At 45.9% G+C, this 15547-nt stretch overlaps 1 protein-coding gene across 6 annotated transcripts in view; it reads left to right on the forward strand.

Moving 5' to 3' along the window:
* Positions 1–15547, forward strand: part of RP9 (RP9 pre-mRNA splicing factor) — a 47225-nt gene that overhangs the window by 4924 nt on the left and 26754 nt on the right. For all 6 annotated transcript variants that reach the window (XM_069730280.1, XM_069730281.1, XM_069730282.1 and 3 more), the window contains exon 2: positions 11568–11753. In XM_069730280.1, coding sequence (XP_069586381.1) covers positions 11578–11753 — 176 coding nt within the window. In that variant the 5' untranslated portion in view covers positions 11568–11577. The remainder of the gene's footprint in view (positions 1–11567; positions 11754–15547) is intronic.

Genomic DNA, 15547 nt, shown 5'->3' on the forward strand with positions numbered 1-15547 from the left:
TTTAACCACCATGCATTTGCAAGCCTGGACTAACTACCAAATGTCCCTTAAGGTTGTAGCACCCTCGGCCAATGAAGCTAGTCAGCAACGCAACATCCCTTCCGGCAGTGTAGGGCTACCATTTTCCGCACCACCTGCAGTATCTGTGCAGGTTTCTTTGCCAGGCCAAAGCAGTCAGGGTCAGGGAATCACCAGTTTCGTAGTAGGAAACACTGCATCTAGGACACCGGCGGCAACAATACCATCTCCCACCGTCTCTCAGTCTGCCATGTCCACCGGCACCCCCGCTAGTTCCACGATCTCCCTCTCTCCAGTCCAGCTCACCCTACATGAGACTATGGTTAGAAAAAGGAAGTACTTAGCCTCGCATCCGCGTACACAGGGTTTTAACGCCCACATAGCTAGACTAATCTCGTTAGAGATGATGCCCTACCGGTTAGTTGAAAGCGAAGCTTTCAAAGCCCTGATGGACTACGCTGTACCACGCTACGAGCTACCCAGTCGACACTTTTTTTCCAGAAAAGCCATCCCAGCCCTCCACCAGCATGTTAAAGAGCGCATCGTCCATGCACTCAGGCAATCTGTGAGCACAAAGGTGCACCTGACAACAGATGCATGGACCAGTAGGCATGGCCAGGGACGTTACGTGTCCATCACGGCACACTGGGTAAATGTGGTGGATGCAGGGTCCACAGGGGACAGCAAGTTTGGGACAGTTCTGCCTAGCCCACGGTCTAGGAAACAGTTGGCTGTAGCCGTTCGCACCCCCTCCTCCTCCTCTTCGTCCTGCAGAAGCGAGAGCTCGTCCACAGACCGCAGTCGCACAACCACTCCATCCGCAGCTGCCACTGTTGCACACCAGGTCTCCCATTATGGGGCAGCTACTGGCAAACGTCAGCAGGCTGTATTGGCTATGAAGTGTTTGGGCGACAACAGACACACCGCGGAAGTTCTGTCCGAGTTCTTGCAGAAAGAAACGCAGTCGTGGCTGGGCACTGTAGATCTTGAGGCAGGCAAGGTAGTGAGTGATAACGGAAGGAATTTCATGGCTGCCATCTCCCTTTCCCAACTGAAACACATTCCTTGCCTGGCTCACACCTTAAACCTGGTGGTGCAGTGCTTATTGAAAACTTATCCGGGGTTATCTGACCTGCTCCTCAAAGTGCGTGGACTTTGCTCACATATCCGCCGTTCGCCCGTACACTCCAGCCGTATGCAGACCTATCAGCGTTCTTTGAACCTTCCCCAGCATCGCCTAATCATAGACGTTGCAACAAGGTGGAACTCAACACTGCACATGCTTCAGAGACTGTGCGAACAGAAGGCGGGCTGTTATGTTTTTGTGGGAGGATACACATACACGGGCAGGCAGTAGGATGGCAGACATGGAGTTGTCAGGTGTGCAGTGGTCGAAGATTCAAGACATGTGTCAAGTCCTTCAGTGTTTTGAGGAATGCACACGGCTGGTTAGTGCAGACAACGCCATAATAAGCATGAGCATCCCCCTAATGCGTCTGCTGATGCAAAGTTTGACGCACATAAAGGATCAGGCGTCTGCAGCTGAGGAAGAGGAAAGCCTTGATGACAGTCAGCCATTGTCTGGCCAGGGCAGTGTACAGGACGAGGTAGCGGGCGAAGAGGAGGAGGAGGATGATGGGGATGATTATATTTGTAATGAGGAAGCTTTTCCGGGGCCACTGGAAATTGGTGGCGCGGCAAGGCCGGGTTCTGGTTTTTGGAGGGACACAAGTGACGTGGATTTGCCTGAAACTGCCCCTCAACCAAGCACAACCGGAGATTTGAGAACTGGAACTTTGGCCCACATGGCGGATTATGCCTTACGTATCCTCAAAAGGGACACACGCATAACTAAAATGATGAACGATGACGATTACTGGTTGGCCTGCCTCCTTGATCCTCGCTATAAAGGCAAATTGCAAAATATAATGCCACATGAGAACTTGGAACTAATATTAGCAACCAAACAATCAACTCTTGTTGACCGTTTGCTTCTGGCATTCCCTGCACACAGCGCCCGTGATCGTTCTCACACGAGCTGCAGGGGCCAGCAGACCAGAGGAGTTAGAGGGGCAGAAATCAGAAGTGGCGTTGGCCAGAGGGGTTTTCTGACCAGGTTGTGGAGTGATTTTGCTATGACCGCAGACAGGACAGGTACTGCAGCATCAATTCAAAGTGACAGGAGACAACAGTTGTCCAGTATGGTTACAAACTATTTTTCATCCCTTATCGATGTTCTCCCTCAACCGTCATTCCCATTTGATTACTGGGCATCAAAATTAGACACCTGGCCAGAATTGGCAGAATATGCATTGCAGGAGCTTGCTTGCCCGGCAGCTAGTGTCCTATCAGAAAGAGTATTCAGTGCTGCAGGTTCAATACTAACAGAAAAAAGGACTCGTCTGGCTACCCAAAATGTAGATGATCTAACCTTCATTAAAATGAACCACAACTGGATTTCGAAATCTTTTGCCCCACCTTGCCCGGCTGACACCTAGCTTTCCTATGTAAAGGTCTTGCCTGTGGACTATTCTGAATGCCTTTTCCAATCTCGTAATTTGCAGCACCTGATTGTCCAGCATCCGACATGTTAACACCTCCCTAAATGGCCAAAGTCCCCACACGGGGCCGTGGTATCGCCACTTGGCGCCAGCACCCGTGAGAGTACTGTTTGTCTGAAGAGGTGGGTGTGCCCGCTTTTGGTCGACGGCACTGCCACTAGGTCCCTCATAGTACAATAAAGTGTCTGGCGGTAGTGGTGCGCACCGAACGTCAGACACACCGTTGTAATATGAGGGGCCCTGGGCCTGTACCGCCGGCCACAAGACAGTCCCCCCCCCCCAGGTCAAACAGTGCTCTACGACTTGCAAAATTTTCTCTCACAGCTCCACCAATGTTTAGTCTATGCGCTGACATCCTTCAATGCCTGGCACTGTCAATACCATTGTATTGACATTTTTCTTATGTCAGGCCTTCGAAGCCTGTCTGCGGTCCCTCCTTCCACTAGGCCTCCACTGACCTGTCTACTGCTGCCCGTGTTCCCCTGGAACCAATTTTAAATTGCCTACAGCCAGCCCAATTTATTATGTTAGGGCTTCGAAGCCTGTCTGCGGTCCCTCCTTCCACTAGGCCTCCACTGACCTGTCTACTGCCGCCCGTGTTCCCCTGGAACCAATTTTAAATTGCCTACAGCCAGCCCAATTTATTATGTTAGGGCTTCGAAGCCTGTCTGCGGTCCCTCCTTCCACTAGGCCTCCACTGACCTGTCTACTGCTGCCCGTGTTCCCCTGGAACCAATTTTAAATTGCCTACAGCCAGCCCAATTATGTTAGGGCTTCGAAGCCTGTCTGCGGTCCCTCCTTCCACTAGGCCTCCACTGACCTGTCTACTGCTGCCCGTGTTCCCGTGGAACCAATTTTAAATTGCCTACAGCCAGCCCAATTTATTATGTTAGGGCTTCGAAGCCTGTCTGCGGTCCCTCCTTCCACTAGGCCTCCACTGACCTGTCTACTGCTGCCCGTGTACCCCTTGAACCAACATCAGAAAATATAAAAATAAGTATTTTGCTTATAAAAAAGAAAATACTGGAGAGATATCAAATGCAGACATTTTAACATTAAAAACAAACACATACAACAAAAATCTGGTACAGTACTAAAAATGGCCACCAGCTACAATAACTTTCTCCTGCAAGTAGTTAACTGAAAGTTTTTTTCAATTTAAAACACAGATATGGCATCCACCGAGTGTTGTCCTGTCGCGTCTTCTTTATATTATTGCCAAGAAGATGCAAAACAATGAAAATAATAAAATCATTATTTACCAAAAAAATAGAGTAAGTCAAAACCACATTGCAAATAAACATTCATTACAAATAAAGAAGCAGGGCGCGTCCGAGGGTGAGTATATACCTAATAAGAATATAATCACCCTCGGACGCGCCCTGCTTCTTTCCGACAGCCTTCCTTCCTAAGAATCAGCCCTTCCGTGGTGTAGAGAGAGGGTTTGTTACACTCCAAGGTGTTCCCCAGGTTGCCTTTCCTGAGCTTCGATCTTCATGCTCTCGTTTAGTAGTTGTCGGAAAGTAGGCTGCATTAGGCCTACAAATTGGGTATGGGGTGGAGAGAGATGGTGTGTTACACTCCAAGGTGTTCCCCAGGTTGCCTTTCCTGAGCTTCGATCTTCCGGCTCTCGTTTAGTAGTTGTTGGAAACTACACTGCATTAGGCCTACAAATTGGGTATGGGGTGTAGAGAGATGGTGTGTTCCACTCCAAGGTGTTCTCCAGGTTGCCTTTCCTGAGCTTCGATCTTCCGGCTCTCGTTTAGTAGTTGTTGGAAACTACGCTGCATTAGGCCTACAAATTGGGTATGGGGTGTAGAGAGATGGTGTGTTCCACTCCAAGGTGTTCCCCAGGTTTCCTCGCCAATGCTTCGATCTTCATGCTCTCGTTTAGTAGTTGTTGGAAACTACACTGAATTAGGCCTACAAATTGGGTATGGGGTGTAGAGAGATGGTGTGTTACACTCCAAGGTGTTCTCCAGGTTGCCTTTCCTGAACTTCTATCTTCAGGCTCTCATTAAATTGTGGTTAAATGGAACAACTGCATTTGGCGTACTAGTTGGTTTGGGGCCTACTAACAGTGTCTGCCGCTCCTTGCTGTTCTCCTGGTTTCCTGTCCTGAAATTCCGTTTTCAGGCGCTCGTTAAGTAGTTGTTAATGTTAGCCTGCATTTGGCCTACTAGTTGGGTTGGGGCCTACTATCGGTGTCTGCCACTCCTTGCTGTTCTCCTCCACTGAACAAAGCTGTGCCGCCTGTTTACTACGGTTGCCAATTTTGAACTGCATTTCGACTACTTACTGATTTGGGCCTACTCTCTGTGTCAGCCTCTCATTCCAGTTGTCCTCCACTGCAATGCCCCCTGGTTATTCCTGTGTTACCAATTTTGAACTGCATTTAGCCAACTTTATTCTTTGGGCCTATATCTGTGTTTCCTCCTCATCCTGCCCATTGCCCAGCCAGTGATAGATGAGTCTGCTGGTACATTGACCCATAACGCAACATTCCCCGTGCACGCTACACAACAACATTGTGACCCTGCTGAAAGTCAGGTTGCTCTTCCCGCATACCATACCACCTTACACGGGGACAAAGAGGAAGGTGCAGATGAAAGTGCAGGTTCCTTCATCAGGTGGGGGGAGGAATACTAGTTGGCGACGTCACTGGCACAGGGCCTCTCATAGTACGCAAAAGTGTTGCTGCCGGTGGGAGGTGCCCCCGCCGTGCAAACACACCGCTGTACTTTGAGGGGCCCTGTGCCAGTGCCAATGCCAACGAGTGGGCCCCCCCTGCTTGCTCAGGTTCACAGCACTTGCAAAGTTGAAATACTTACCTCTCCCTGCTCCACTGCCGTGACGTGGTCCAGATTTCCTGGGCCCACTAATTACTTGAACCAGCCCTACCCACCACAACTTTAGCCAAATGACCCCCAATTTCAAATGCCTTCCAATTATTATAAGGTAAATTACGCTTGACAAGCTTCATTAAGAAGAATGGATGGTTTTGACAATAAAATGGGCACTCTAGGTGTTTTCCTGGCCCCCATTCACTGCCGACTATGCTGCCCCATTGACTTGCATTGGGTTTCGTGTTTCGGTCGATCCCGACTTTACGTCATAATCGGCCGATTTCACTCGACCCGACTTTTGAGATAGTCGGGTTTCGCGAAACCCGGCTCGACTCTAAAAAGGTCAAGGTCGCTCAACTCTAGTTTTCACTTCACAGGTGTGCCCTGTCAGGTTTAATAAATGGGATTTCTTGCTTTATAAATGGGGTTGGGACCATCAGTTGTGTTGTGCAGAAGTCTGGTGGATACACAGCTGATAGTCCTACTGAATAGACTGTTAGCTGCTTTTTTTCTTGCCATAATACAAATTCTAAGTAAAGAAAAACGAGTGGCCATCATTACTTTAAGAAATGAAGGTCAGTCAGTCCGAAAAATTGGGCAAACTTTGAAAGTGTCCCCAAGTACAGTGGCAAAAACCATCAAGCGCTACAAAGAAACTGGCTTACATGAGGATCGCCCCAGGAAAGGAAGACCAAGAGTCACCTCTGCTTCTGAGGATAAGTTTATCCGAGTCACCAGCCTCAGAAATCGCAGGTTAACAGCAGCTCAGATTAGAGACCAGGTCAATGCCCCACAGAGTTCTAGCAGCAGACACATCTCTACAACAACTGTTAAGAGGAGACTTTGTGCAGCAGGCCTTGATGGTAAAATAGCTGCTAGGAAACCACTGCTAAGGACAGACAACAAGCAGAAGAGACATGTTTGGGCTAAAGAACACAAGGAATGGACATTAGACCAGTGGAAATCTGTGCTTTGGTCTGATGAGTCCGAATTTGAGATCTTTGGTTCCAACCACCGTGTCTTTGTACGACGCAGAAAAGGTGAACGGATGGACTCTACATGCCTGGTTCCCACCGTGAAGCATGGAGGAGGAGGTGTGGGGGTGCTTTGCTGGTGACACTGTTGGGGATTTATTCAAAATTGAAGGCATACTGAACCAGCATGGTTACCACAGCATCTTGCAGCCGCATGCTATTCCATCCGATTTGCGTTTGGTTGGACATCATTTATTTTTCAACAGTACAATGACCCCAAACACATCTCCAGGCTGTATAAGGGCTATTTGACCAAGAAGGAGAGTGATGGCGTGCTACGCCAGATGACCTGGCCTCCACAGTCACCAGACCGGAACCCAATCGAGATGGTTTGGGGTGGGTTGGACCGCAGAGTGAAGGCAAAAGGGCCAACAAGTGCTAAGCATCTCTGGGAACTCCTTCAAGATTGTTGGAAGACCATTCCCAGTGACTACCTCTTAAAGCTCATCAAGAGAATGCCAAGAGTGTGCAAAGCAGTCATCAAAGCAAAAGGTGGCTACTTTGAAGAACCTAGAATATAAGACATAATTTCAGTTGTTTCACACTTTTTTGTTAAGTATATAATTCCACATGTGTTAATTCATAGTTTTGATGCCTTCAGTGTGAATGTACAATTTTCATAGTCATGGAAATAGACAGGATATGAGACCTGGTTTACATACAGTAAACCATTGCAAATCCGTTAGATTTATATATGTCCCTCACTAATAATGTTGGTAGTGTGTGTGTGTCAAATTTTGGAGCTGTAGGTGTTAAATTAAAGGATTCACGGAAAAAACTGGTGTGGGCTCCCGTGCAATTTTCTCCACCAGAGAGGGAAAGCCAGTGACTTAGGGCAGATATTCTCCCCTGGAATAATAATAATAATAATTTTTATTTATATAGCGCCAACATATTCCGCAGCGCTTTACAAATTATAAGGCTTTTTACTGCCGAAACGTGCGTAGGGACAGGTTGGCTCCACAGCATACTCACGGTTTGTACTTTACCTCACATAAATTTTGATGTTTTTTCACTGCATTTTATTTTTCACATTTCTATTTTTTATAGTCACCTCACTATCATATATTTTTCATTGTTGTAATCATTTTCTTGAGGGATTTGCTGATTTGTTACCCTGTAGTGCCACCTTCTGGCCAACTTTGGTATTTGACGTATTATATTTTATATATTTTTTTGTCATTCAATAAAATTCTACATTTTTATGATGACTTTTTAGTATTTGTGTTCATTGTACACCTTTTAGTTTATATGATTTCAGATATTAATACCCTAGAGAGGGACCATGGTTATTGCCCCCTCAGCTAAAAACATCTGACCCCAGCCACCCCAGAAGAGGCACATCTGTAAGGTGCGCCTATTCCTGCACTTAGCCTCTCTCTTCACATTGCCCTGTAGAGGTGGCATATGGGGTTAATGTCACCTTGCTATTGTAAGGTGACATTAGGACTGGTTAATAATGGAGAGGTGTCAATAAGACACCTCTCCATTATTAATCCAATAGTATGAATGGGTTAAAAAAAATACACATTAAGAATAAAGTCTTTTAATGAAATAGTTAAACACACAGGTTTACCAACTTTATTACACTTTCAATCCAATCAGAGCCCTTGTTCTCCTGTTAAAAAAAAAAAAAAAAAAAAATCCAAAATAATAAAGCAACAATATCCCATACCTCTCTAGCCTATTAACCCCTTCAAGACTTTGCACTTTTCCGTTTTTGCGTTCTCGTTTTTTGCTCCCCTCCTTCCCAGAGCCATAACTTTTTTATTTTTTCATCAATATAGCCATGTGAGAGTTTATTTTTTGGGGGGACGCGTTGTACTTTTGAACAACATCATTGGTTTTACCGTGTCTTGTACTAGAAAACAGGAAAAAAAAATTCCAAGTGCGGTGAAATTGCAAAAAAAGTGCAATCCCACACTTGTTTTTTGTTTGGCTTTTTTGCTATGTTCACGAAATGCTAAAAGTGACCTGCCATTATGATTCTCCAGGTCATTACGAGTTCATAGACACCAAATATGTCTAGGTTACATTTTATCTAAGTGGTAAAAAAAAAAAAATTCCAAACTTTGCTTAAAATTTTTTTTTTTTTTAAATTGCGCAATTTTCCGATACCTGTAGCGTCTCCATTTTCGTGATCTGGGGTGAGGGCTTATTTTTTGCGCACCAAGCTGACGTTTTTAATGATACCATTTTGGTGCAGATACGTTCTTTTGATCACCCGTTAATTGCATTTTAATGCAATGTCATGGCAACCAAAAAACCGTAATTCTGGCGTTTCAATTTTTTTTTTTTTGTTCAAAACAGCTGACATGTCCCGGCTTTGATGCGGGCTCACTGCCGGAGCCCGCATCAAAGCAAGGTATCTGACCTACGCAGTAATTGTACGGTGGAGGTCGGTAAGGGGTTAATATCTGCCCTCAGTCACTGGCTTTCCCTCGCTGGTGGAGAAAATTGAGTTGGAGCCCACGCCAGTTTTTTCCGTGAATTAATCCTTTAATTCAACCCCTACAGCTCCCAAATTTTACACACACACTACTAACATTATTAGTGAGGGACACAAAAAAAAAATCTATCAACAGATATGCAATGATTTACTGTATGTAAACCATGTCTCATATCCTGTCGGGTTCGGTAATGATTTTGCAGAATCCGACATTTGAATTATCGGCTATTTTGCTATCTAGCTCTGTATGAGATATAAAGATATAACGTATATACTCGAGTATAACCCGAGATTTTCAGCCCATTTTTGTAGGCTGAAAGTGCCCCTCTTGGCTTATACTCGAGTCGTCCCAGGGGGTCGGCAGGAGGCCGCGGCTGTCACATCATACTCACCCACTCCTTGTGCGATTACTGCAAGTCCTCCCTGCATCACTCTGTTGTCCTGGCGCAGCAGCTCTTCCTGTGTTCAGTGGCCACGTGGTACCGCTCATTAAAGTAATGAATATGGACGCGTCTCCACTCCCATAGGCGTGGAGCTCATATTCATTACTTTAATGAGCGGTACCATGTGACCGCTCAGCACTGGAAGGAGCTGCTGGCCTGGGATGACTGAGAAGCAGGGACGTGCCAGGAGGGGGTGAGTATGATGGAGGAGGGTGAGCCATGCTATATTCCCCTGTCCCCGTTCCACCGCTGCGCTGTGTCTTCCGCGTCCTCTGGCTGTAACGTTCAGGTCAGAGGGTGCAATGACGTGTTTAGTGTGTGCCCTCTGACTGAACAGTTACTGCAGAGACCCGGAAGACACAGTGGCGCGCGGCGGTGGAACGGGGACAGGTGAATATCGCAAGTGCCAGAGGCCTGGGCCAGTGGCGACATCGGCACCTCGCCCCAATAGCGCGCCGGTGTCCCTGCCAGCTCAGGACCCCGGCACTCGGCGCCCAGCAATGAGAGGGGAGTATGTTATTTTTTTTTTTTTAATCGCAGCAGCAGCAGCATTTGGGGCATATTATTCTATGGAGCATCTTATGGAGCCATCAACCTTTATGGATCATTATATGGGGCATAATTTAATATGGAGCATCTAATTAGGCTATCATTAACCTTTATGCAGCATTATATGGGGCATATTTTTATATGGAGCATTTTAAGGGGCCATAATTAACCTTTATGGAGCATTATATGGGGAGTATTTTGTATGGAGCATCTTATGGGGCATCATTATCCTTTGTGCAGCATTATATGGGGCATATTTTAATATGGAGCATCTTATGGAGTCCATCATAAACTGTATGGAGCATTATATGGGGCTCCTGATTCAATATGGATATTCAAAAACCTTTAACCTACTGATGTCTCAATTCATTTTACTTTTATTAGTATATATTTGTATTTTTGAAATTTACCAGTATCCGCTGCATTTCCCACCCTAGTCTTATACTCGAGTCAATAAGTTTTCCTATTTTTTTTGTGCCAAAATTAGGGGCCTCGGCTTATACGGTGTGTGTGTGTGTATGTATGTATATATGTATGCATGTGTATATATATATATATATATATATATATATATATATATATATATATATATATATATATATATATATATATATATATATATATATGTGTGTCTCTCCCTGATATATATGTTTTCACAAATATTTGAGGCTATGGATCCATTATATGTCCATTTTGCAAGCCGGAAAGAAAATCTCGCCATACGGATGTCACACGGATACTTTGATGAGAAAAAAATCGCATCCTTGCATTGCACATGGATGACTCAGGCTACGTTCACATTAGCGTTGCGCCGCCGTGCGTCGGCGACGCAACGCGCGACGCACGCTAAAACGCGCGCGTTTTGCGACGCGTGCGTCGTTTTCCGACGAAAATCGGACGCACAGAAAATGCTACAAGTAGCGTTTTCTTGCGTCCGACGCTAGCGTCGGAAACGACGCACGTGGCGAAAAACGCCACCAAAACGACGCACGCGTCCCCTATGTTAAACATAGGGGCGCGTCGCCGCTGCGTCGCCGGCGCGTCGCCGGCGCAACAGCGACGCACATTGGCGGAACGCCAATGTGAACGTAGCCTTAAGGATCACTGTTTGGGAACATTTCTGCGAATCTCAGCCATGAAAAACTTATTTTTTTTTTCTTATACGTTATGTGTGACTCCTCAAGCCTAATAGTGTATGCGGTTCTGCTTGTTGGCTGACATGGTCCCTTGGCTGGTTTCCCTGCTATTCTGCAAATGACTAATGAGGCTTGTTAGGCTGGCCATACACATTAGGAATTAGTTGGGCCATCTGTTTTTTTTTTTTCCCAACCTACTCAATGCTCCTGTTCACATTAGATGGTGTGGCTGCCCTCATTCCCTCTGGATGTATGTAATTTATCTGAAAGAGGGGAGAGAGAAGTGGCACCTGATTGGCTGCAGGGAGAGCCAGCGCTGACACCACTGGCACAGTGCCCAGAGCAGAGCATAGCTGGTTTTATTTTACAAGGGGAAAACATAGGGGTTGGGGAAGGGTTATCAGAGTAGTGGACAAGTACTTTCAGAGGATCTGTTTGTATTTGACAGTAAAATCCCATAGAGCTCTGAATGCTGCTAGTGAAAAGACCCTATAAGCCTCACTGTGTTTAAGTAATGTGGTTGTATTACAGGCAATCTAAAATGTCCCACAGAAGGAAAGAAGACCGCAGGCGTCAGAGTGAGGAGGATGAGTCTGTGACACCAGGGAGCAGTAGTAGTCGCCACCATCCTAGTGACAGAAAACGGAGACGGAGCAGCAGCAGTGGTGGCACCCATACCTCACAGGAGATCCAGAAGATCAAGCATGTTGAGATCTTGTAAGTTGAGGGCATTCAGTGACAGGTCTCCTAACCTGAACTCCACAGCCTCATAGACATGACACTGTTAAATTTGAGTCAGGAGACCCGCGAATGCCAGACATGTGAGACCAATCTAAAGTTAGACATCATTTTGCAATTAACTGAATGTAAGGCCACGTTCACACTATCAGTATTTGGTCAGTATTACCTCAGTATTTGTAAGCCAAAACCAGGAGTGGAACAGTCAGAGCAAAAGTAAATATTATCTGCATGTGAATCTGCACCCTACTATTCATCTGTCTCCACACCCTCCATACACACGATAACTGCACTTGATACTTGACTATTGCACTTAAACACACGGGCTGATGACCGGATCATGCAGCTTCATATGAAAATCCCTATTTATTATAATTGCCAGACCTGAAATAACAATCACTTTTCACCTATTGTGTCCCCCCATTTCCTTGTAGATTGTAAGCTTGCGAGCAGGGACCTCACCCCTAATGTCACTGTTTAAATTGTCTTAATGTATACTGAATTTATTGTCTGTACATGTCCCCGCTTAATTGTAAAGTCCGGCGGAATATGTTGGCGCTATATAAATAAAAATTATTATTAAAAGTATTATAGACCCGCGTCACCACTTTTGTATTTAGCACCCACTCCTGATTTTGGCTTACAAATACTGAGGTAAAATACTGACCAAATACTGAACGTATGAATGTGGGCTAAGTAATAAAAATAAAGATAAAGACAAAACACATGGCACTCAAGGATCCTGTGTGGTGCCCAAGTCAGGTTTCCAGCACATCAATCCAATAGTAATAAATCACTTGGCACTCAAATGGTTTCTTTCAGATGAAAAAGTGAACATCCCATTTATTTGTGCATCCAGTTCAAAGATTATTTAAACGTTTTCGGTCAAATCACAAGACCTTCATCAGAAATATCTTTAACAAAACTGGAAGCATAGGACAATGGGGTATATGAGCCTAGGCAACCCGGGATGGAAAGTGCACCTGGAACGTCTCACAGATCCTGAAGGGAGAAGGAGGGCGTGTATTCGCCGCTGCATATGGCGCTCATAGACGTCCAGTCCGTCGTGCTGTGTGGAGTAGTCCCAGGGGCGCCTGCACCAGCCAGTACTAAACAGCGCAGGCGCTGGATTTCATGGGAAAACAGCGCGGAGGGGGCGGCGCCCGACGCCCCTGAATATTTGAGTGACGGCAGTGTGGCGTTTCAAGCAGGGGGGTTAAGATCTGCCTCCCTGTCTAAAGACAGGTATTTTGGAGAAGTTATAAAACGCTTTATTTTGGGAATAAATACACCAAAAACTAAAAGAGCCACATTGTTAGAATGCAGCATTACTGCTGCACAAGGTGGCTTTTTTAGTTTATAATGGCTGGAGTGGGTGACAGAGGCCCTTTAAAATTAAACATTGTGATACCCTCACCTTCCGACGTCCCCAGCAGTCTTCCTACTCCTCCGAATGCTCCCGTTATCAAGAATGCCTTGAGGCAATGACCTGTGATGACGTAGCGGTCTCGCGAGACTGCTACGTCATCACAGGTCAGTCTCGCAATGCATTACTGGGAACGGGAGCATCGGGAACGCTGCGGGGGATGCCGGAAGGTGAGAATATCATGATGTTTTATTATTTTTAACATTATATTTTTTTACTATTGATGCTGCATAGGCTGTGTGACAGGCACAATACATACACTGAGAGCCTGTGTGTTGTAACTGTCACACAGCCTGACACATGCTGTTGCGGCACCAATCAGCTGACTATCGAGAGCGCTCCAGGCATTCGGGTTACCGCTGCAGCTATTCGGATAAGGAGGGAGCCAAAGATATTCGCTCATCTCTACTGTTGACGTTGTACTCTAAATAATGTGACTTGGATTCCATGATAGACAGAGGCCACGACCAATGAATATCCGTGACACAGACAGACGGAAGTGACCCTTAGACAATTATATAGTAGATATATATATATCTATCTACTATATAATTGTCTAAGGGTCACTTCCGTCTGTCTGTCCTTCTGTCTGTCACGGATATTCATTGGTCGCGGCCTCAGTCATGGAATCCAAGTCGCTGATTGGTCTCGCCAGCTGCCTGTCATGGCTGCCGTGACCAATCAGCGACGGTCACAGTCCGATTAGTCCCTCCCTACTCCCCTGCAGTCGGCGCCCGCTCAATACTCCCCGCAGTCACCGCTCACACAAGGTTAATGCCAGAGGTAACGGACCGCGTTATGCCGCAGGTAACTCACTCCGTTACCGCCGCTATTAACCCTGTGTGACCAAGTTTTTACGATTGATGATGCCTATGCAGCGTCAATAGTAAAAACCTCTAATGTTAAAAATAATTAAAAAATTATATACTCACCTTCCGCCGCCTTTCCCGCTCCTGGCTACGCTCCGGTGACCGCTCCATGCAAGCGGCAGGTTCTGGTGGTATGGGAGAAGGACCTGCCATGACGTCACGGTCATGTGACCGCAACGTCATCACAGGCCCTGCGCGAGAAGAACCTGCCATGACGTCACGGTCATGTGATCGAACTACAAGTGGCCCTCGTGAGTATATGTTTATTTTTTTTTTAACCTGTGACATACGTGGATGGGCAATATACGGTACTACGTAGCTGGGCAATATACTACGTAACTCGGCAATATACTACGTGGCTCTGTGCAGTATACTACGTGGCTCTGTGCAGTAAACTACGTGGCTCTGTGCAGTATACTACGTGACTGGGCAATATACTACGTGGCTGGGCAATATACTACGTGGCTCTGTGCTGTATACTATGTGGCTGGGCAATATACTACGTGGCTGGGCAGTATACTACGTGGCTCTGCAATATACTACGTGGCTCTGTGCTGTATACTACGTGGCTGGGCAGTATACTACGTCGCTGTGCAATATACTACGTCGCTGTGCAATATACTACGTGGCTCTGTGCTGTATACTATGTGGCTGGGCAATATACTACGTGGACATGCATATTCTAGAATACCCGATGCGTTAGAATCGGGCCACCATCTAGTGTGTGTGTATGTGTGTGAGATATATATACACACACACACACACACACACACACACACACACACACACACACACACACACACACACACATATACATACACACACACACAGTCATGGCCAAAAGTATTGACACCCCTGCAATTCTGTCAGATAATACTCAGTTTCTTCCTGAAAATGATTGCAATCACAAGTTATTTGGTATTATTATCTTCATTTAATTTGTCTTAAGTGAAAAAACACAAAAGAGAATGACGCAAAAAGCAAAACATTGATTATTTCACACAAAACTCCAAAAATCGGCCACACAAAAGTATTGGCACCCTCAGCCTAATACTTGTTGCACAACCTTTAGCCAAAATAACTGCGACCAACCGCTTCCGGTAACCATCAATGAGTTTCTTACAATGCTCTGCTGGAATTTTAGACCATTCTTCTTTGGCAAACTGCTCCAGGTCCCCGATATTTGAAGGGTGCCTTCTCCAAACTGCCATTTTTAGATCTCTCCACAGCTGATCTATGGGATTCAGGTCTGGACTCATTGCTGGCCACCTTAGAAGTCTCCAGTGCTTTCTCTCAAACCATTTTCTAGTGCTTTTTGAAGTGTGTTTTGGGTCATTGTCCTGCTGGAAGACCCATTACCTCTGAGGGAGACCCAGCTTTCTCACACTGGGCCCTACATTGTGCTGCAAAATTTGTTGGTAGTCTTCAGACTTCATAATGCCATGCACACGGTCAAGCAGTCCAGTGCCAGAGGCAGC

This window comes from Ranitomeya imitator, chromosome 6, assembly GCF_032444005.1.
Source record: "Ranitomeya imitator isolate aRanImi1 chromosome 6, aRanImi1.pri, whole genome shotgun sequence".
NCBI lineage: Eukaryota > Metazoa > Chordata > Amphibia > Anura > Dendrobatidae > Ranitomeya > Ranitomeya imitator.